This window comes from Trichosurus vulpecula, chromosome X (assembly GCF_011100635.1).
Source record: "Trichosurus vulpecula isolate mTriVul1 chromosome X, mTriVul1.pri, whole genome shotgun sequence".
Lineage (NCBI taxonomy): Eukaryota > Metazoa > Chordata > Mammalia > Diprotodontia > Phalangeridae > Trichosurus > Trichosurus vulpecula.
In genome coordinates, this window is record NC_050582.1 from 53,707,121 (window position 1) to 53,729,271 (window position 22,151).

The following is a 22,151-nucleotide window of genomic DNA, read 5'->3' on the forward strand; positions in this document are numbered from 1 at the left end:
TCAAAGTTAAAAAAAAAGAAAATGAATACCTGTACCTGCCATCCCAGGCATGCCAAGTGACAGCCTGAACTCAGGCTCTCTGCTACTCCATTCTCTGATACATGAGAACTTTGGGTGGCTGCCTGGTTTGCTAACCTTGCATATGGCTAGATAAATAAGATATCTGAAATAGAGGAGTTCACCCTAATTGCCACTTACCTCCAAGTCTATATATTCTTGGCCACACTGAGTTTAATTTGACATAGAGATGACTGCATATATATTGAAAGATTTGGGTGAGTGCCTGCATATCGCAACAGCCTTGAGTCTTCCATTCAAGGCCCATTTATCTAAGTGTTTAAAGCCATGCTTTTGCCTGAATTACAGTTGGCTATTTTTTTCCCTTCCTGTGGATATCCTGCCTCCCGCCTACCTTTTCACATCCTCCCCCCACCCTCATCCCCCAGTGGTTTCTCACATGTCTCTGTACTCACCCTATCATGAGTCAGGAAGTTATGGCCCCAAGGCCACACATGGCCCTCTAAATTCTCAAGTGTGGCCCTTTGACTGAATCCAAACAGATGCTCTAACCCTAAATTTGTTCTGGGAAGTTTGGATTTAGTTAAAGGGCCTCACTCGAGGGCCTAGAAGGCCACACGTGGCCTCACAGCCCCAAGTTACCCACCCTGTGTGTAGGTTCTATCAAGCCTAGTTTTGCACATCGACTCATTGAAGAAAAATAAGACATAGCAAAGAAAGTAATGGCTTTATGCAAAGTCTCCTAAGTCTCTGAAAGCAAACTCTGAAAGCAGAATTAGAGCTGTGTGTAAACATTCTGTGATACTACCTCATTCAGCCAGAGCCCAACTAATGAGAACCTTCCATTAACTGGGATCTTTTTTTCCCTACTCTACCAGTAAAAACCATAAAACTTAAGTGAGAATCTCTGGGCAGTGTACATAGAATTTTAAAATATCAAAAGAGATTTAGAAGCCAATTGGTCCATCTTGGTCCCCTATATGTTGGATTCAGTCTCCATAATGTCTGTGACAAGTGGTTAACCAGCATCTGGCTAAACACATTCAGCCCAGCCTTCTACACCTTCTCCATGTCTAGTCATGGATAATGAACCTGGTATTCCAAAATTTCAGAGCTCAGGGGAATGTTAGAGATCATCTAACCCAATTGCGTCATTGAACAGATGGAGAAATTGAGAGGGGAAGGACTTGCCCCAGATTATATTTAGTGAGTAACGGAGCCAGTACTAAAAACAAGTCCTTGTCTCCAGACCGCTGCTCATTCCCTTACCCTGCATTGTCTCCCTCATACCAGACTGTTGCTGGTATTCACAATGATGACCCTGAAGCCTCAGCTATTAAAGACAGATTCTCTCATCTTGGTCACCAGTTTCTACTTATAAAAGGGGAAAAGATATTTTCGTATATTTTGGAAAGGTTTTAAATAAGGCTAAAAAAACCAAGGAATTAATCCCCAACTGACGTATAGGTTAAACAATACAAGTTCCTATTCATTCTGTTTATATGATGTGATCCTACATACCTATACTCTCAGCAGCACTGAAGAATGTGGGTCTTGTCTCCTAGGTGCTATGGGGAGATAATAAAGCAACAGAGAAGTTACCTGACCTTACTGTTCCCTGTATGTATCTATCTCCCATTTTGTACCTTTGCACAGACTGACCTTGGTGGCTAGAATGCTCTTCCTCCTTACCTCTGAGTCTTAGAATCTCTTTCTTCAAGGCTCAGCTTCAGTACCATTTCTTGCACAAGGCTTGTCCTTATTCCCTGCACCCCCCCCCCCCCACTGTTAGCAAATCTTTACCCCCACCACATTGTTTTGCACTTACTTTGGGTATATGTAGGGTTTACATTTATGTATAAATGTCCTCCAGCAGAATGTTAGCTCCTTGAAGGCAGGGGCAATTTCTTTTTCTCTTTGTATCTCCAGTGCCTAGGACATAGTAGGTGCTTAATGAATGCTGATTGAATGAATGAATGAACTTGCACATTCATGGAGGAAGAAGGAGAGGTGGAGGAGGAAGGGGGGAAAGGGAAGTCCGTAGAAGCAATCCCAAGAAGAGGCAGCAGAGAAGTATTCAAGGAGAGAGTTAGCCCTAGCAGTTGGGAGTTCAGCTGTGAGGCAGGGCAGACCAAGGGAGTCCAACTAAGCACCCCACACCACACAACAAAGATGCCACACCTAGGAGGGAGTGGCATAAGGATACAGAAGAAGAGGAAGGAGGCCCAGCAACAGTGAAGGTATGAGCTATCTTAGTCACACATATTCCCTTTGTGCTTTGTTACTATTGTACTCTAAGTTTGCGCCCACTCTTCCCATTGGTGCTGTATTTGTGCGAGTGTTCTTACCATGCTATCTTAGTAAATGCCTTTGAAGTTCAGTTTGACTAGAACATGGAAAGTATGAAGAAAAGTAATGTGCAGCAAACCTGTCCTGTGAAGTGTCTGAAGTGCTAAATGAGGGAATTTATATTTTATTCTATAGGCAATAGGGAGACATGGAAAGTTCCTGAGCAGGGGATTCCCATGGTCAGATCTGTGCTTTAGAAAAATCACTTTGACAGCTTCAAGAAGAACTGATGTGGAGAGGATAGAGTGCTGGGCCTGGAGTCAGGAAGACCTGAGTGGCTTCAGAATGATTGCTAGCTGGGTGACCCCAGAAAAGTTACTTAACCTCTCCTGGCCTCAATTTCCTCTCCTGTAAAATGGGATTAATAATAGTATACTTGCAGGGTTGTGAAGATCAAATGAGATCATATTCATAAAGCACTTTGCAAACCTTAAACTACCATATAATTGCCAACTATAACTATTGGCATCAGCTTTGGTGTCAGCCGGCCTGCCTTGGAAGAGCAGAGCAGTTTCTTTTTCCAGAGTTCCTTACCCCAGTGAAATCACAGAAAATTACAGCAGAAAGTGAATGGCAGATCCAGGGCTACACGGGGATGAGATCTCTTACCCTTGGCTAACGGGGCCACTTCAGGAGGGAGTGGCTTCCCCCTCACTTCAAGGGGAAACTGGATAACTACTTGGCTAATAGAGGGGATTCTCTGTGAAATCAAGCAGTTTTGCACTAAATCACTTCCCAATTCCCAGCCCACTCCCAACATGCTTTGCTGCCTCCCTCCTCAAAAAGAAAAGAAATTGAGCAACTTGGCTTCCCAACAGTGACCAAGCAAACATATCCCCCAGGGACCAGGCCTGACAATATTCTCCACATTCCATACCACTTCTCTAGAGAGGGAGGACTTATATTGATCATGAGTCCTCTAGAACCAGCATCGATGATTGGATTAAGTCTGAATCTTGATGTCTTTTACTATTACTTAAGAATCTCTGTCCTAATGAGATAATCTAGTACAGGGGTGGGGAATCTGCAGCCTTGAGACCACATGTGGGCTTCTAGGTCCTTGAGTGCAGTCTTTTGATTGAGTCCAAGTTTTACAGAACAAATCTTTTCATTTAGGGGATTTGTTCTGTGAAGTTTGAAGTCAGTCAAAGGGCCACATTTGAGGACCTAGAGGCCCACCTGTGGCCTCAAGACCACAGGTTCCCCAACGTTGACTAATATTTATGCTTTTTGTAAACCTTAGATATGTAGTGCTAGTGTTCTGCCCCAACTCATTCAAATACTTCTTGGTAGCTCTTATTAAAAAAAAGAAAAGTATTACTAATATTTTTATTTCATATGATATGATACCTTTTCCTCTATCTTTGATAGAGATAAATCATTTATTTATTTTTAAAAAATATTTATTTAGTATTTTATTTTTCTCCAGTTCCATGTAAAAACAGTTTTTAACCTTTCTTTTAAAAATGTGAGTTCTGAATTCTCTCCCTCCTTCCCTACCCCCCCCCCAGAAAGCAAGCAGTTTAATATAGGTTATATATGTATAATCATGCAAAACATATTTCCATATTAGTCATGTTGTAAAAGAAAACATAGAGCAAAAAGTAAAAACCCAAGAAAAATAAAGTTAAAAAGTATGCTTTGATCTATATTCAGACATCATCTCTCTTGGATCTTTGTATTGTTGAGAAGTACCTAAGTTATTCCCAAGATAAATCATTTATTAAACACTGTGTATGAGATTCTATACTAATCACCAGAGGTACAAATACAAGTGAGCAAGACAGTTCCTGCCTTCAAGGAGCCTTCCATTCCTGTGGGGGTAGACAGCACATTGAGAGGAGCTGGAAAGGAGCAGGGAGGGTCCCCTCTCAGGAGAAAGCTGCTGATGAGGATGTCCTTGTCATGTGGATTCAGTAGTGATATTTCCAGGTCACAAAATAGGAATATTTTGCTGACTTTTCTTACATAATTCCAAATTGTTTTCTAGAATGGTTGGGCTGATTTCCAGCTCCATGAACTGTGTACGACTTTCCACATGCCTCCAATACTGTCCCCATTTCATAGATGAGATGGCTGAAAAAGAGAGGAGTGACATTAACGGTTCTCCTTAGGTGCCACATTCAGTGGCAGCTTCCTGTCTTTTACCCTTGGGGACTTTCCAGGAGTCTATGCTTTTTTTGAATTCCTAGGAATCTCCTCATGGCAAAATAAATGACAAAAAGAGACATTTTTTTTCCTGTAGCCTTCAGAACTCATTCTTTCTTGCATCCACAGATCATGTATCCTAAGGACACACTTTTTTTTGAGAATTGGAATGAAAATGATTAAAATAGAAAGGCTGGTTTTGAAGCAGTGACTTCCTGTTCTTCAGTCTGATTGTTTACAGTAGATAGTGACAGGTTCTGCTAACCAGACAGACCAACAGCGGAATAACTCCCTGACCTTTCAAGCAACCTAAGGAAATGAATCAGAATGCAGACAGTCATCCTTGCAAAGACCTCTGCTGCTATACACAAGAACACTCAGCTCAATAGAGGAAGGATAACTTCGAAAGAAAGAAAAGTTATTTCCTCATACCTACTCAGTTGCCAAGACTTAATTGATTCTACATCTGTGATAGCTCTTGTATCAGTCCCCTTCTCTCCAGTCACATGACCTCTCCCTAGTTTAGACCCTCATAGCCTCTTACCTGGACTATTTCAAAACCTACCCGCCCGGCCATGGGACTCCCTTCCTCAAGTGTCTCTCCTCTCCACATCAGTTCTTCTTGAAGCTGTCAAAGTGATTTTTCTAAAGCACAGATCTGACCATGGGAATCCCCTGCTCAGGAACTTTCCATGACTCCCTATTGCCTATAGAATAAAATATAAATTCCCTCATTTAGCACTTCAGACACTTCACAGGACAGGTTTGCTGCACATTACTTTTCTTCATACTTTCCATGTTCTAGTCAAACTGAACTTCAAAGGCATTTACTAAGATAGCATGGTAAGAACACTCGCACAAATACAGCACCAATGGGAAGAGTGGGCGCAAACTTAGAGTACAATAGTAACAAAGCACAAAGGGAATATGTGTGACTAAGATAGCTCATACCTTCACTGTTGCTGGGCCTCCTTCCTCTTCTTCTGTATCCTTATGCCACTCCCTCCTAGGTGTGGCATCTTTGTTGTGTGGTGTGGGGTGCTTAGTTGAACTCCCTTGGTCTGCCCTGCCTCACAGCTGAACTCCCAACTGCTAGGGCTAACTCTCTCCTTGAATACTTCTCTGCTGCTTCTTCTTGGAACTGCTTCTACGGACTTCCTTTCCCCCCTTCCTTCTCGTCCTCCCCTTCTTCTTCTTCCTCTTTCCCTTCTTCCCTTTCTTCCTCCTCTTCATCTCCTCTTTCCCCTTTTCACCTTCCGCTTCTTCTTCCCCTTCTGCCTCTTCTTCTTCCTCTCCCCCTTCTTCCCCTTCCTCTTTCTCTTCCCCTTCTTCTTCCTCAGCCTCTTTCCCTTCTTACCTCTCTTCTTCTTCCTCTTCCTCCCTCCCTTCATCCTCCTCCCCCTCCTCTTCTTCTCCTTCTTCCTCCTCTTCATCTTACCCTGTTTCCCTTTTTTTCCCCTTTTCTTCTTCTTTCTCTAACACTGGAAAGTTGCCCCTACCTCCAACTGCATCTCAGAGAACTCTTTCCCACAGACTTGCCTTTGTACTTCTTTTGATGCATTAATGTACCACCTCCTATTTTCTATAGTTATATCACTTGGGAGTGGTGCTCCTCTCCCCACATAGTCACTGGGACTTTTTAAAAATTTCCTTACTTCACTTTATATCAGCTCAAGCTGACATACTCTGAATTCTTCATATTCATCTTTTCTTTTTCTTTTTGCTCAATACCTGTCATTTCATTAGTGGAGGGAACTCCTCTTGAGGCAACACACCCTACTAATGCAAATTATCACCTCTGGTGCTCCTTGGCTGGTAATTGTTGGCAGGTCAAGTGGCTCAATTCATTTTCTTTTAGCATCTTCTTGGAGCAGTGAAAGGTCAACTTGTCCAGAGTCATACAGTCAGCATTTGTCAGAAGCAACACTTGAACCCAGGCCTCTCTGATTCGAAGAGTGGCTTTTTATCTACTATAGTGCAGTAATGTTTCATTCATCCATGCACTACAGTGTTCAGCCATTCCCTCCTTGATTAACACCCTACTTCATTTCCAGATCTTTACTGCCACAAAAAGTCTGTTATGATCCTTTTTCTGTTTTGTTTTCTTTCTGTCTCTGATCTTGATATTTATGCCAACAGTAGTATCTCTGGGTAAAATGGCATGAAAATTTTAGTCATTTATTTTTTTATAATTCTACATTGTTTTTCAGGGTAGTTAGACTAATTGGTATCTAGGCAGCACAGTAGATAGAGTGCCACCCCTGAAGCCAGGAGATCTTGAGTTCAAATGCAACCTCAGACAATTACTATCTGTGTGATCCAGTGAAGGTCACTTTACCTTGTTTGCCTCAGTTTCCTCATCTGTAAAATGAGCTGGACAAGGAAATGGCAAACCACTCTAATATCTTTGCCAAGAAAACCCCAAATGGAGTCATGGAGAATCAGACAGGACTGAAACAACTCAGTAACAACATAGACCCATTCACAGCTCCACCAAACATGTATAAGTATGCCTGTGTTCCTAGAGTGACTGCAACACCAATTATTTCCATATTAGGTAATTAACAGATGATGTTGAAGACTAAAGTCCTCTGTAATAGACAGGAATGAGTCTATTATGATGAATTTTCTGCCCCTGGGGCAGCAGGCTGGTGGGTTAGCAGTGATATCTTTGGTAAGGGAGAACACCCAACATCTTTCAGAGCACATCCCCCATTTGTAAGACATGCCGTCATCATTGCCCCCTACTCTCAAGCAGCCTCATTACAGCAGTACAGATGCCACCAAATTTCTTGAGATACTGTGTGCAATAACCTTGCTTTTTGATTCCTGGAAGAAGAAAAAAAATCAAAGCAGCTGCTGTTTAGAAATTCTGTTTTTTCCCCATTTTCCTCTGCATTGCTGTTGTATAGCTGCCTGTTTACTACTCTGTAGCTGAGAGGCCCCTCTCTGCCACCTCAGATGAGAGAACAGAGGAGCCAGTTGAATAGAATTTAAGAAAAAGGAACAAAGAAACTGATGCCATGTGGGAATTGGGCTACTCAGGCAAGCTTTAAAAGAAGATACGTTTATAGAGTCTGGATCATAAAGCTAATTGTAGTCACTGAAATGTCTTCTTAAGTTATTGTTGTATGTGGCTGATATAATTCAGTGACAGATATTTGAATTATCCCGAACGCCAAACAAACCCATGTTGAACAAGCATTTCCTAGACCTGATGTGATGTGTTGGTTGCCTTTGCTAGGCCTCTTTGTCTTCCCCTCCCCCATTGTTTAACCTTTGTGATGAGGGATGGCTCATTGTATAAGGGGAGCAGACAGAATACATTTGGGAATGAGACAGATGTAAGAACAAAAGGTATTGAAACCAAGATTTCTTTTTTTCTAATGCCGTATTTTGGATTGTGTTATTTGAGCTTTATTCATAAAGATACCAAATAATTTTGTCTCAAAGGTGCCGTGGACAAATCCCTTCCCAATTATTTGTTCCAATGGAAGGGGAAAGATCAATGTTTGGTGAAATGCCAAATAATAGATGTGCCAAAAGCCAATGACAAGGACACTAAGGAAAACATGTAGTGAGAATTTGAGGTAAGAGCAGTAAAGGGATATGTTGAGACAAGGCTCTGTATGTCTTTTTCCTTATTCAAGGCCTTTTCACTCACCAGGCCTCAGTTTTCCCATCTGGTCAGTTAGGGAATTAGATTAATTGAGCTGTAAGGTTTGATGATATGTTTGAAAAAGGCACTGGTGCCCAGGTGGGGCCCACCTGATTCAAAGCCACCTCCAAAACTTGTACATATTCCCGCCAACACCCTAGCCATCCTCCCAGAACAGGGACAGCAGTGTCTGGGAGACTCCCATCCTCTATCAAAATGGGATTTCTTTTGTCAAAACATATGAATGAAAACACGAAACAGCAGCAGGAATTTATGCTCATGAATGCTCGACTTCAGATGGAAAGGCAATTAACGATACAAAATGAAACGAGAGAAAGGCAGATGGCCATGCAGATTGCTTGGACAAGAGAATTCCTCAAATATTTTGGGACATTTTTTGGCATTGCTACCATTGGTCTCACAGCTGGAGCAATTAAAAAAAAAGGCAACCAGGCCTCTTCTTCCCTGTTGTTCCATTAAGCTTTATCCTTACTTATCAATATGATAGGGGTTATGGAACCCTTCTGCAGAGGATGAAAGGTGAAGCAGAAAACATATTGGATACAGAAAACAACAAACCACAGTCATGGAGAGGAATGATCATTTTTGAAACCTTGGAAAAGTCCCTAAAAGTTCAGAGGAAATTCTTCCTAGGAAAATGAAGGTGACTTCACTAGGCCATACTCAAAACACAGCACAGAAATAACTTGGTTGATTCATAGGGTGTTTTATTTAATTTTTGAATTGGTACCGATATTTTGGACATAATGTGGTTTGTAAAAAAGATAATAAAACTTACCACATCTAAAATGTATCCTGCATTTGACTTCTTTTCAAGGACAATATCTCCTTTTTTACATGTTCTAGGTACATATGCTAAAACCTATGGTAATACTGTGGTTCACAACTTTCCTAGATGCCAGCTGGGACTTAATAAATTAGTAGCTTCAAAACTGTTTGGATTATGTATTTGTCATTAAAATAAACTTGACCATGCATTCTCAATATACATACATATATGTCTACACGTACATATATATTTATAAAGCTTATATATGTATTCCTATACCAGTATATTACGCACATTGTAAAACATATCTAAAGTCAAAATGTAAAAAAGATGAAATAAATATTGAAACAAATTAAGGAAAAAGGCACTGGCTCTGAAGATAAAAGGCCTGGGTTCAAATCCCACCATTGATGCTTGTAACTTTGTGATTTTCTTCCCTGTGCCTCAGTTTCCCCCTCTTTCGAATGAAAGGTTTGGACCAGATGGCCTATAAGAAGTTCCTTCCAGATCTAGGCTTAGGATACATGTCTAGGTCCCTATTACTCTAAAGTTGCATAGAGCATAGGAATGAGGTTAAGTACCCATTGGGCTATCCAGTCCCTTTGATTCTGTGATTCTGTAAGAGATTTACCCAAGACCATATAGAATTACATAGTGGTAGGGCTAGGATTTGAGCTCAGGACTTCTGACTCCAAATCCATCTTCTTTCTGCTCTACCATGTTTTGTTTCATCTAGGACCAGGGAAGTTAAGTAATTTATCTAGTGTGGCACAGCAAAATCAGGGTCAGAGCTAGGACTTAACCCCAGACTTCTAATCCTCAGATAACTTCTCTAACAATGGCTATGCCCCAAAGTCGAAGCCGCGTGAACATGATGGGGATGTCTCTGCCTGGGTTGGCATCCACATGTGTTCTTCTTCCTCACTTCACTAGGGAAGATATTTCCTTTGCACTCCATGTCTCTCACGTCTTTTTTACTCTGCTTTTGCTTTCAGTGGATGGCTGCATCGACTGGTCAGTGGACCTCAAGACATACATGGCCCTGGTAGGAGAGCCGGTCCGAGTGAAATGTGCCCTGTTCTACAGTTACATTCGCACCAACTACAGCACAGCACAGAGCATGGGCCTCAGGCTCATCTGGTACAAGAACAAAGGGGACCTCGAAGAACCTATCATCTTCTCTGAGGTCCGAATGAGCAAGGAAGAAGACTCCATCTGGTTTCATTCGGTAGAGGCCCAAGACAGTGGGTTCTACACTTGTGTTTTAAGGTGAGTGTCATGTTCCAATAATCGGCCTCTGTTTCTCTGTTTGTAAAAGTGAAGGGGTTGAGCAAGATGGCCTTTTAAAGAGTGCTCTCTTCCTCTGGAAATTCCCCCAAATTAGATCTCATCCTTATAGCCTAGAGTTCTATAGTTTTTTTTTTTAAATTGGTGTCCTTCACTCTATACACAGAATGTGTTGCATAAAACTTGCATCCTAAATGAATTATTTATAAATCAAATCCTTCTAAATACACTCAGTAAGTGCATTAATTTAGAAAATCCTCTGGATTAGAGCAGCCAGCCCTGGAGTCAGGAAGACCTGGGTTCAAATCCAGCCACAGACACTTCCTAGTTCTGTGACACTAGGCAAGTCACTTAACCCTGGTTGGCTCCAAAAAACAAAAGACAAAAACAAAATCCTCTGGATTCTTTTGTTCAGAATTATGTCTTCAGTGATGTAGAGAGCTACCTTCCCTGTTGCAGTGAATGGAACCTTGGAGTCAGGAAGACTGCAACTCTAGTTTCATCTCTGATCCACATGAGCCTTGTGACCCCGAGCAAGTCACTTAACCCCTCTGTGCTCTAGATTAACAGCGTGACACTCAAATAGAAACAGATCCCTGTAAGCTGCAATAATGACAAATTAACATTATCTCCATTGTGTCATATTTTTATTTATTCTGTTTGACATTTCCCAATGATACTTTAATGTGGGTGCCCCTAACACTAGAGTTTTGAAGCCAGGTTGCTTCAAGTTTGAATTCTCTACTCAAGGCAACTCATTCAGACAATAAAGTACAGACAAGTGGCTTTACTGGAGAAAGTTTCCATGTTGTAACTCCCCTGCATTGATGAAATCTCAGGCCTGGCCTTAAAAATTCATGGATTCGTGTCATGTGGAGATAGCCCAAGCGACAGTGTGTGAACTCACCAGGTAATTCATGCACAGAGCCACCGAGAGCCTGCAAAGATTGGTCTGTGTGTCATGGTACCTTCGAAGAAGGGCATCCTAGTAGATGCTGCTGCTGCTGCTGCCTTCTGCAAACAGAAATGTTAAAGACTCCTGGGAAAGATGAAGCATGTCCCTTTTAACGTTCACTGCTTTTTCTATCTGTTGATAGAAAATTGGATTAGAGACAGTCTTGTTCTCCATGGCCCCAGAAGGCAGAGTTGGGAGCACAGGACCAATGTTAATGGGGAGCTAATTCTACTTTCATTTAAGAAGGAAATTTCTAAGGAATTTGAGCTGTCAGTGGAATGGACTGGCCTGGTTGGAGTGAGGTGAGTTGAGTGGTGCCTCTTAGGAAGTATCTAAGCATTTCATGGTTATCCACTTGCAAAGAGAATTCATACTAGGGGTAGGAGTTGGAGAGTGTGATAAGATGTAAAGAGCCTTGGATTTGGAGACTGCCTCCAAATCCAAGAGAGTTGTTCTAGACAGTCTCTCTAGAGCTAGCATCTTATGAACCTAGAAGCAGCTTGGAAAAGGGCAGGATTCACCGTGCTGTGGATTATGATAGATGAATCAATGAAGTTGTTTGGCATTGGAGAAAATGGTTCTCTGTGTTACATCCTATCTGTAGAGATCAGTTCATTTACAGGTAGCACTGTCCATGCTCAGAAAAGAATTAGAATTATTCGTTTAAACCATTAACTCTTACTTGACCTTATTGCTTTAAGCTAGGTGGGAATTTCTCCCCAGTGCCTTTGACTTCTGAGGGGCTGGTTGTACTTTGTCTGTCTGTCTGTCAGTCAGTCACTAAACATTTATAAAGCACCTATGATACACCAGACCAGGCCCTGAGCTAAGTGCTGGGGATCCAAATGCAACAGACAGTCCTGCCCTGAGGCAGCGTACAGTCTATTGGGGGAAGACAATACACCACAGGAAGCTGAAAGTGTGAGAGGAGAAGGCGCCCAGCCCAGAGGTAGAGTGGAGCCTTCTAAAGTCCAGATAAGTGTAGCCTGGTGGGAAATGAGAAGATGGCTGAGTTGGGCCCCATCTGAAAATGGAGATTTTGGAGCTTATTTCTCCACCCTTTAATCGCTGGAGCAGAGGGTGCTGCTGAAGTGTGATCACCAAGGGAACATGGAGATGTATTGCTCTGCTTAATATCTCCCTGGCCTGTATACCTGCAGGTGGGAGAAGGAGAAGGGGAGCCCTGGGACAGGGTAAAGAAGCAGAGTTGCCTGTCAAAAAGAGCAAGGAAAGAGAGCCTCCACTGCAGGCCAACCATCCTGCATATACCCCAAAGCCATACCTTGCCTTACCAGGCCTCCTTCTGGCCTCTTCTCTCTGTTCCCCACTCTGCTCTCACCTCATGCCAATTTTTGACCCATATAAAATAATTCCCCGTTATACCTGCACCTGAGATGAACAGAATTAATTATACAATCCTCCCTGCCCAAATACAAGTGAGTTTAGTTATCTTTTCTGCTTCTTTGTGGATGTGAAATCAAGGTATGCAAAGCCCAAACATCTCAAAAATGCTCCTTAATAGTTTATTATTTTATTTCTTTTCTTGATGGGATCAAGTTGTAAATAACCTCTACATTGTATCAGCCTGTGACAATGTCCTGGTATGTTGGTTTTTCTGCTTTTGGACCCACCCTGTCTCATTCTGCCTGTGGGCCAAGGCCCAGGTTTCTCCAAGGGCCCACCGCTTTGCTGTGACATCTGTATAGCAAGTGAGTTTTCTCCTCTGTCATGAAGGAAAGTTATCTGCCTCATCTGCTTCCCATACTTAGAAATGTGCTTAATGCCTTCCTCATTGTTACTAGGAAGTTTTCAAGGCCAGAACAGACTGCACTTGATATGATTTATTTTCACTTTTCTATTGATCTTTGAAAAGTTAAGTGATGAGTTAGTTGCTCTGGAAGTAGCTGAGAGGAGAATAGATAGTTTATTTCTATTCTACTTGAGCCTGGATCTTATAGATTTAACGGTCCTTGGAGCCCATCAGGATTCTATTCCAAGACTTATAGGTACCAGCATTGTCTTTTGTTTGATTGTTTGTATCACTATACCTGTGATTTCTTTGGTTTCGAAAGTTTTCTCACTTGGAAAGTTTTCTCGATGATGAGAACACTCCCTCTAGCTGCACAGGTTAGCAAATATTTTACAATTCATCATCTCAGAGGGAGCATGGAGAGGCTTAGGTGCCTTGCCCAGGGTCACACAGCTAGCATATGTCCAAAGCAAGCCTTTCTAACTCTTGAGGCCAGCTCTTCAGCCCACTATGCCAAGAGTAGCAATGTTTTCTTATTTGTCGGTGGAATTCAGTGGACTCAGGAATCAGAAAGCCAGGATTGGCTATCCAGGTTTCCTACCTTGTATGATTGGACTGAGTCCTTACCCTTTCTGAGACTCAGGCTTTCTAAATGTCAAGTCGGAGGTGATTATCTTTATCCTTTCAAGCTCACAGAGTTGCTTTGGCACTCGATCTCCTACTTCTAGCCTTTGGAATGGCTGTCCCCCAAGCTTGGAATGCACCCCTGTTCACTCCTGCCTCTCAGATTCTCTGGTGTCCTTTAAGACTAAGCTCAAGCTCCCGTTCCTACATGGGGCCTTTCCTCATTGTCATGGCTGCTAGGGCCTCTCTACCCCTTTGCTGACTCCCTCCTCCACTTACTGAATTCTTGACTGGAACCTCCATTTGAGGAAGGGCCCGACCTTTCTCTTCCTACTCTGCTCCTAACACTCCCAATTTTTCCTCTTCTCTCTGGCTGCCTTTTCACCCTGGAGACACCTGTATCCCACCCTTTGTTTCCACTGATGACTTTTGACCCAGAATCTCCACTTGAGGAAGTACCTGAGACAGCCCCAGCTCACCTCACTTCATTCCCAGCTCTGCTCCTGATTCTCCCTGGACTTTTCTACCTTGTCCCTCAGCTAGATCCTTTTTCCCCCTCTGTTTAGTATCTCCCTTTTATCTTTTGTCTTCTGCTATTAGAACATAAACTCCTTCAGGGAGAGATTGTCTTTCTTTTTACTTGTATTTGTATTCCTAATGCTTAGCACTGTACCTATTGCATAATATTTACTTAAGGTATGGTTGATATCACCTTACTACCTCATATTCATCATATATATATATATATATATATATATATATATATATATATATATATATATACATATCTATATGTACATATTACGTATATATCATATTTGTTATAGTCATTATATAATATTCATTATATATTCATATATATATATCACCTTACTACCTCATTCATTATATTTATATATGTATATATAATATATATCATCTCTGTGATAGTCATCATATAATACTCATTATTTATTCATATATATATATATCACCTTACTACTTTATTCATTATATTTATGCATTTGTATATATAACAGTTATCATCTCCGTGATAGTCATCATATAATACTCATTATTTATTCATATATATATATATCACCTTACTACTTTATTCATTATATTTATGCATTTGTATATATAACAGTTATCATATCCATGATAGTCATCATATAATATTCATTATATATTCATATATATAAAACACCTTACTACCTCATTCATTTTTTATATATATATATATACACATATATGTAAAACACATATATCAGTGATGGTCATTATATTCAATATTTATTCATATATATCACATTGCTATTATATATATTACATATATATCATATTTTTTATAGTCATATAATATTATTTATTCATATATATTCCATTACTATCTCATATTTGTTACATATGTAGCACACACACACATATATAAAACAAATACACATGCATATATCTATGTATGTTTGTTTATGTTACTTACATCCATTAGAATGTAAACTCTTTGAGGACAGGGGGTGTTCTCCTTTTGTCTTTGTACATTCAGCATTTAGCAGTTTCTGGCACAAAGCAGGTACTTCTTAATAAAGGCTTGTTGATTGATGTCGTTTTCCTCAGTGGAATGTAAGCTTCTTTAGGGCAGGGCTTGTTTCATTTTTGGTTTTGTGTCCCCAGTGCGTATCACATAGTAGGCATGCTAGAAAGATTTATTGATTGGTGGAGAAATTTTACATTACTAGAAAAAGGCAGCTAGTCTTTTCTGACCTGAACACCGTTCTCCTCCTCCCCCACCCAGATTAAAATGCAATATTGCCAGTTATCCTTTCCTCACTTTTCAGTCCTGGGCAGGAATGCTTCATTTCATTACTATGTGGCACTTATGCATAAAATACAGTACTTTTAAACTTGAATAGATACTACTTTTTTCAGTTTCCCAGATCAGATATGCTCTGGCTTTTATCATTTATAAACTTTAAGGAGAATGAAAATAGCAAAGGCAGTAGTAACACTGATTTACATTCATTTCATTGAAAAGGGAGGATAAGCTTGTTATAGGGGGATGATAGAAACAGAGGCATGCAGCAGAGAGAGGCTGGCCATGCTAACAATGATCAGATCTTGATTTGAATAATTAAATGGGGGGAGGGGCAGAGGGAGAAGCAGATGCTTGGATTCTCTGGTTATTCAGCAAGATCACTTTCTTTGGGAGAATTAACAGATTGATCTTGCTGAATAACCATTGCAAATGGTCCCAGAGAAGCCATCAGTAACTTCAGTTCTTTGGTAAGCTCTTGGAAGCTTAATGGACAGCTTTCTTTGACCTCACCTGGTTTAATCCATTTCTTCAGAGAGAGAAGATATCTACACTTTAAAATGTCACCAGTCTCATCTGAACATAACAGAATTTTATCCAGAAGCATAATGGGGAGGAAAAGGGATTATTTTTCATCTTGGATGACATGCTTTAATTATTTATACATATCTAGGCAGCTAGGTAGAACTTGGAACTGTCATCAGGATATCGTTCGACACTTACTAGCTGTGTGATCCTGGGCAAGTCACTTTATCTTTGTCTGCCTCAGTTTCCTGAACTGTAAAATGGTAATAATAACAGTACCTATATCCCAGGACTTTTAGAATGATCAAATGAGAAAAAAAATTATACACACATATGCAGAAGCGCTGTCCAACTGTGTAATGTACTTTCAAAACGTCAGTTGCTGTTACCCTGATTTGTGCTGTATCTCTTGCTCATCTGTAGCCCTGGGGCCCATTTTCATGATTTTCACATTAGGCTTAATCTGTCATCTTAGAAAGAGAAGGTTCCTGTTAGACAGAACATGGTTCAGAATTTGGACATTTTGTTGTTGGTAGACATTTATTCTAAAGGTAGGAATGTAAAAGAAGGTAAAATGCCAAGAGTCCCACCAGTGTTCCCTAGCACTTTTTTGCTTGCCTTCGGATTTACTTGGATGCCAAATATGGGTGCATTATGGGAGGTGGAGGGATCCCTTAGCCTCCACACAGCTTCTGTGGAGTTTTAGTTGGATAGAGTCCTCCAGATGGGTATTAGGGATACAGATTGATATTCAGGGATTTGCTTGTAATTAAAAGGAATTGTCTGACTCCAAGTCAGAACACAAGTCAGAACTAGGAAAAAAGGCCATCAAAAGATTAGCCTGCTGCTTGGTTCAGTCTAATCCCTCATTCTGTGGTACACTAAAAGAGCCTCAGCCCAATCCCCTCCCTTGCAAAAGAGAGACTGACTGATTTCTGCATCTCAGCAGATGGTAGCAGAGAGCAGCAGAGAGCCCCAAAGAGGCTTGAAAACCAGTACATGTTAGCAGAGAGCAGCTCAGCAACTACAAGACCAGGGGAAATGTCCATTAGATAGCATAAATACCATGTTTTGTAGAGATAATACTATCCTCAGCAAAGCTGATGTGATAACCAGAAGAGAGCCATGCTTTGTGATTTCAGTGATCTTAATGCCATCTCATAGCAAGGTGCCCAGAGTTGGTCACTGAGTAAGGCTGGGGAAGAGGGATTCCATATCATGCAAGTTACTAGAGTGAATACTCCAGAGGCATTTGAGACTCACATGTTGACCCTATACAGAGCAACAGACTCAACCCCGGAACTTTTAATTGACTCATCAGAATATCAGTGGCCCAATTAGAGGCACCCACTGTCATAGTTCATTATGATGGGATGGGCCTTCTGTTACACAGGTGGTGTGAAGAAGGTAGTAACTATTCTATGTACTGGACAGTCACCAGAAAAAACAGATACTTTAATCTAATGCTGATTAAGTCATTTAATGTCAAGTTTGCATGCATAATAATTCCTTCTAGCTCTAAATCCTATAATCCAATTTTCAGCACTGAATTAAGCACTCGAAGGGATACAAGAGAATTATACTACATAGTTGCCACCCTCAAGGAGTTTACAAAGTGGTTAGGGAGACAAGACTAACTCTAACCCAAATCAATCATTTGATAATAATGCCAAGCTAGGTATCATGAATACACTACCAGTCTCAATATAATCAAGTGCCTAGACATTTGTTTAAATTTCCTAAGAATTCATTTCACTATGACAGGCTCCTGTATTCACTGTACAGATGCATTATAGTACCGAGTCCACCCCAAATGTTCACATGAATGATGTATGCTTGACCTGTAGTAGAGCATTCTGAGCTCATATTGGTCTGATCAGCCACAGTCAGACATATTGTATCTTGACTCTAGTATAGTGATGTCATTTTCGTCTTTTTTGAGAACAAAGTATAACCACCAATGGTACAATAAAATCATTGGACTAAAAAAAACCTGTGTTCAAATCCTGACCCTTATAATTGCTACCTATGCCACTTTGGCCAAGTCACCTAACCTTTTCTGGCTTTAGTTTCTTCCTCTGATGTTCCTTCTTACTCAAAGTCCATGAACTTATAAGTGATGTTGCATATCAGAACATTGATGTTGGTAAAGCCTGGCTTCAATATAATAGTAGTAACAGAACCTCCCATTGAGATCCTCCTGGAATTCAGTAGGTTGATGACTTGGTCAACTGGAGATCCATCAGAACAAGGGGAAGTTGGAATCACCAAATGGAAGAGAACAGGCACTTGCAGTCAAACCAAAACTAAGGTAAACAGAATGAGGAATGTTAACAGGAACAGATCATGCTCAATGGTACAAGTGGGAAAATGCAAGGCCAACATTTTTTTGACAAGGCAATCAGTGTTAAGTGACTTGCCCAGGGTCACACAACTTGTAATTGTCAAGTGTCTAAGGCCACATTTAAACTCAGGTCCTGGGGGCAGAGCTAAGATGGAAAGCAGGGATTTGCTTAAGCTCCCTCCAGGTCCCTCCAAACACCTATAAAAATGGCTCTGAACAAATTCTAGAGCTGCAGAACCCTCAGAAATAGCAAAGGGAAGCAGGGCCCCAGCCCAGGACAGCCTGGATGGTTGCTGGGAAGGGTCTATTGCATGGAGCTATGAGCAGAGCAGAGGAGAGCCCAGTGTGGGCCAAGCCAGGACCAACGAGACCATGAGCCAGGCGGAACAGGCGTACCACCTGAATCAGTGAGCTGTGGCAGTTACCTGACTTCTCAACACACAAATGCCAAAGACAACATAGAAGGTTAGTGGGAAAAGCTGCTGGGACAGAGTGAAAGGAGTTTGCTGTTGGCCCACCGAAGCTCTGAGGCTGCTTCCAGAGCTACAGCTGCAGTTGCTTCCAGCCCCAGGCCCACCTGGTGGGAGGAATTAAGTAGCGGATTAGAGCAGGAGTGCAGAGCCTGCTTTGCCCTGCCTGGATCTGGGCCTCAATCCTGGTTGGCAGTTCTTGGGGGAGAAGGAGCACTGGTGTGGCAGAGCTTGCTGTGTAGAAATAGCTCTGAAAATAGCAGCACAGCCCCTCAAGCTTGGGACAAAATACTCTCTACTCTACAAGCAGTGTTGCCCCGACAGAAAACTCAAGGGTCAAGTAGTTGGCTGGGAACATGAACAGGCAGCAAAAATGGTCTCAGATTGAGACTCAGACTTTGTAATCTTTTTTGGTGACAAAGAAGATCAAAACATACAGCCAGAAGAAGTCAACAAAGTCAAAGAGCCTACATCAAAAGCCTCCAAGAAAAATATGAATTGGTCTCAGGCTGTGGAAGAGCTCAAAAAGGATTTGGAAAAGCAAGTAAGAGAAATAGAGGAAAAATTGGGAAGAGAAATGAGAGTGATGCAAGAAAACCATGAAAAACAAGTCAACGACTTGCTAAAGGAGACCCAAAAAATACTGAAGAAAATAACACCTTAAAAAATAGACTAACTCAAATGGCAAAAGAGTTCCAAAAAGCCAATGAGGAGAAGAATGCCTTGAAAGGCAGAATTAGCCAAATGGAAAAGGAGGTACAAAAGACCACTGAAGAAAATACTACCTTAACAATTAGATTGGAGCAAGTAGAAGCTAGTGACTCGATGAGAAATCAAGATATTATAAAACAGAACCAAAGGAATGAAAAAATGGAAGACAATGTGAAATATCTCATTGGAAAAACCACTGCCCTGGAAAATAGATACAGGAGAGATAATTTAAAAATTATTGGACTACCTGAAAGCCATGATCAACAAGGAGCCTAGATATCATCGTTCAAGAAATTATCAAGGAGAACTGCCCTGATATTCTAGAGCCAGAGGATAAAATAGAAATTGAAAGAATCCATGGATCGCCTCCTGAAAAAGATCCCAAAAGGAAAACTCCTAGGAATATTGTTGCCAAATTCCAGAGCTCCCAGATCAAGGAGAAGATACTGCAAGCAGCCAGAAAGAAACAATTTGAGTATTGTGGAAACACAACCAGGATAATACAAGATCTAGCAACTTCTACATTAAGGGATCGAAGGGCTTGGAATACGATATTTCAGAAGTCTATGGAGCTAGGATTAAAACCAAGAATCACCTACCCAGCCAAACTGAATATAGTGCTCCAAGGCAAAATATGGACTTTCAACAAAATAGAGGACTTTCAAGCTTTCTCAGTGAAAAGACCAGAGCTGAATAGAAAATTTGACTTTCAAACACAAGAATCAAGAGAAGCATTAAAGGTAAACTAGAAAGAGAAATCATAAGGGACTTACTACAGTTGAACTGTTTTGTTTACATTCCTACATGGAAAGATGATGTGTATGATTCATGAGACCTCAGTATTAGGGTAGCTGAAGGGAATATATATTGATAAAGGGAGAGATAGAATGGGGTAAATTATCTCACATAAAAGTGGAAAGAAAAAGCAGTTTGTTGGAAGGGAAGAAGGGGCAGGTGAGGGAGAATGAGTGAATCTTGCTCTCATCAGATTTGACCTGAGGAGGGAATACCATACACACTCAATTGCGTATCTTACCCCACAGGAAAGAAGGAGGAAGGGAATAAAAAAGGGGGTATGATAGAAGGGAGGCATATAGGGGGAGGAGGTAATTAAAAGCAAACACTTTCAAAAAGGGACAAGGTCAAGGGAGAAAACTGAATAAAGGGGGACAGGATAGGAGGGAGCAAAATACAGTCTTTCACAACATGGGTATTGTGGAAGGGTTTTACATAATGATACACGTGTGGCCTATGTTGAACTGCTTGCCTTCGGTGGGGGGGAGGGAAAAGGGGAGAGAATTTGGAACTCAAGAAAGTTTTAAAAGCAGATGTTGAAAAAAAAAGTTTTTGCATGCAACTGGGAAATAAGATATACCGGCAATGGGGTATAGAAATCTATCTTGCCCTACAAGAAAGTAAGGGAAAAGGGGATAGGGGGAGTGGGGTGACAGAAGGACAGGCTGACTGGGGAATGGGGCAATCAGAATATATGCCATCTTGGAGTGGGGGGAGGGTAGAAATTGAGAGAAAATTTGTAATTCAAAATCTTGTGGAAATCAATGCTGAAAACTAAAAATATTAAATAAATAATAATAAACTCGGGTCCTCCTGACTCCAAGGCCAGTGCTGTATCCACTGCACTACCTAGCTGCCCCCCAAAATGTAAGGGCAACCTCAAGACCCAAAGTACAAAGAAACCAGAGGGGAATATGTGTAACTCTTTCACTGTGGCTATAAGATGTCCAATGAGGAGGAAGAAGGACAAGGTGTGATAGCTATGTCCAACTCAGCATTCTCAAGGAAACATTCACAGGAAGCTAGAGTTATTCCAGATAGCTGGAAGCTCATTACTTTCATTGCTAGGTTGCTTGAAATAAAATAGTTGTTTGCCACAATGTTAAGATCCTGGGATCACAGCTCTAGAGCTCAAGGGACCATCAGCGGTCATCTAGTCCCATCCCTTCATTTTTACAAAGGAGGAAACTGAGACCTAGAAAAGTTCTTTTTCTTTTTTTTTCTTTTTTATTTTTTTTTAAATTTATTTATCATATTTAGTTTTCAGCATTGATTTTCACAATAGTTTGGATTACAAATTTTCTCTCCATTTCTACCCTCCCCCCCACTCCAAGATGGCATATATTCTGGTTGCCCTGTTCCCCAGTCAGCCCTCCCCTCTATCACCCCCCTCCCCTCTCATCCCCTTTTCCCTTCCTTTCTTGTAGGGCAAGATAAATTTCTACACCCCATTGCCTGTGTATCTTATTTTTTAGTTGCATGCCAAAAACTTTTTTCTTTTTTGAACACCTGATTTTAAAACTTTGAGTTCCAAATTCTCTCCCCTCTTCCCTTCCCACCCACCCTCCCTAAGAGGTCAAGCAATTCCACATAGGCCACATGTGTATCATTATGTATGACCCTTCCACAATACTCATGTTGTGAAAGACTAACTATATTTTGCTCCTTCCCAACCCATCACCCTTTATTGAATTTTCTCCCTTGACCCTGTCCCCTTTCGAAAGTGTTTGTTTTTGACTACCTCCACCCCCATCTGCCCTCCCCTCTATCATTCCCCCCCCATTTTTTTTATCTTCTTCCCTCTTCTTTCCTGTAGGGTAAGATTCCCCATTGGGTATGTATGGTATTCCCTCCTTAGGCCAAATCTGATGAGAGCAATGTTCACTCATTCCCCCCTCATCTGCCCTCTCCCCTCCTCCCACAGAACTGCTTCCTCTT

At 41.2% G+C, this 22,151-nt stretch overlaps 1 protein-coding gene and 1 pseudogene across 1 annotated transcript in view; both read left to right on the forward strand.

Moving 5' to 3' along the window:
- Positions 1 to 8,374: 8,374 nt before the first annotated feature.
- Positions 8,375 to 8,835, forward strand: LOC118832834 (annotated as a pseudogene).
- A 966-nt stretch (positions 8,836 to 9,801) lies between these two features.
- The window catches only part of IL1RAPL2 (interleukin 1 receptor accessory protein like 2), a 451,202-nt gene continuing 438,852 nt past the window's right edge, over positions 9,802 to 22,151 (forward strand). Inside the window, exons 1-2 of the mRNA XM_036739832.1 lie at positions 9,802 to 9,871; positions 9,959 to 10,232. Of these exons, the coding sequence (XP_036595727.1) occupies positions 9,802 to 9,871; positions 9,959 to 10,232 (344 nt within the window). The remainder of the gene's footprint in view (positions 9,872 to 9,958; positions 10,233 to 22,151) is intronic.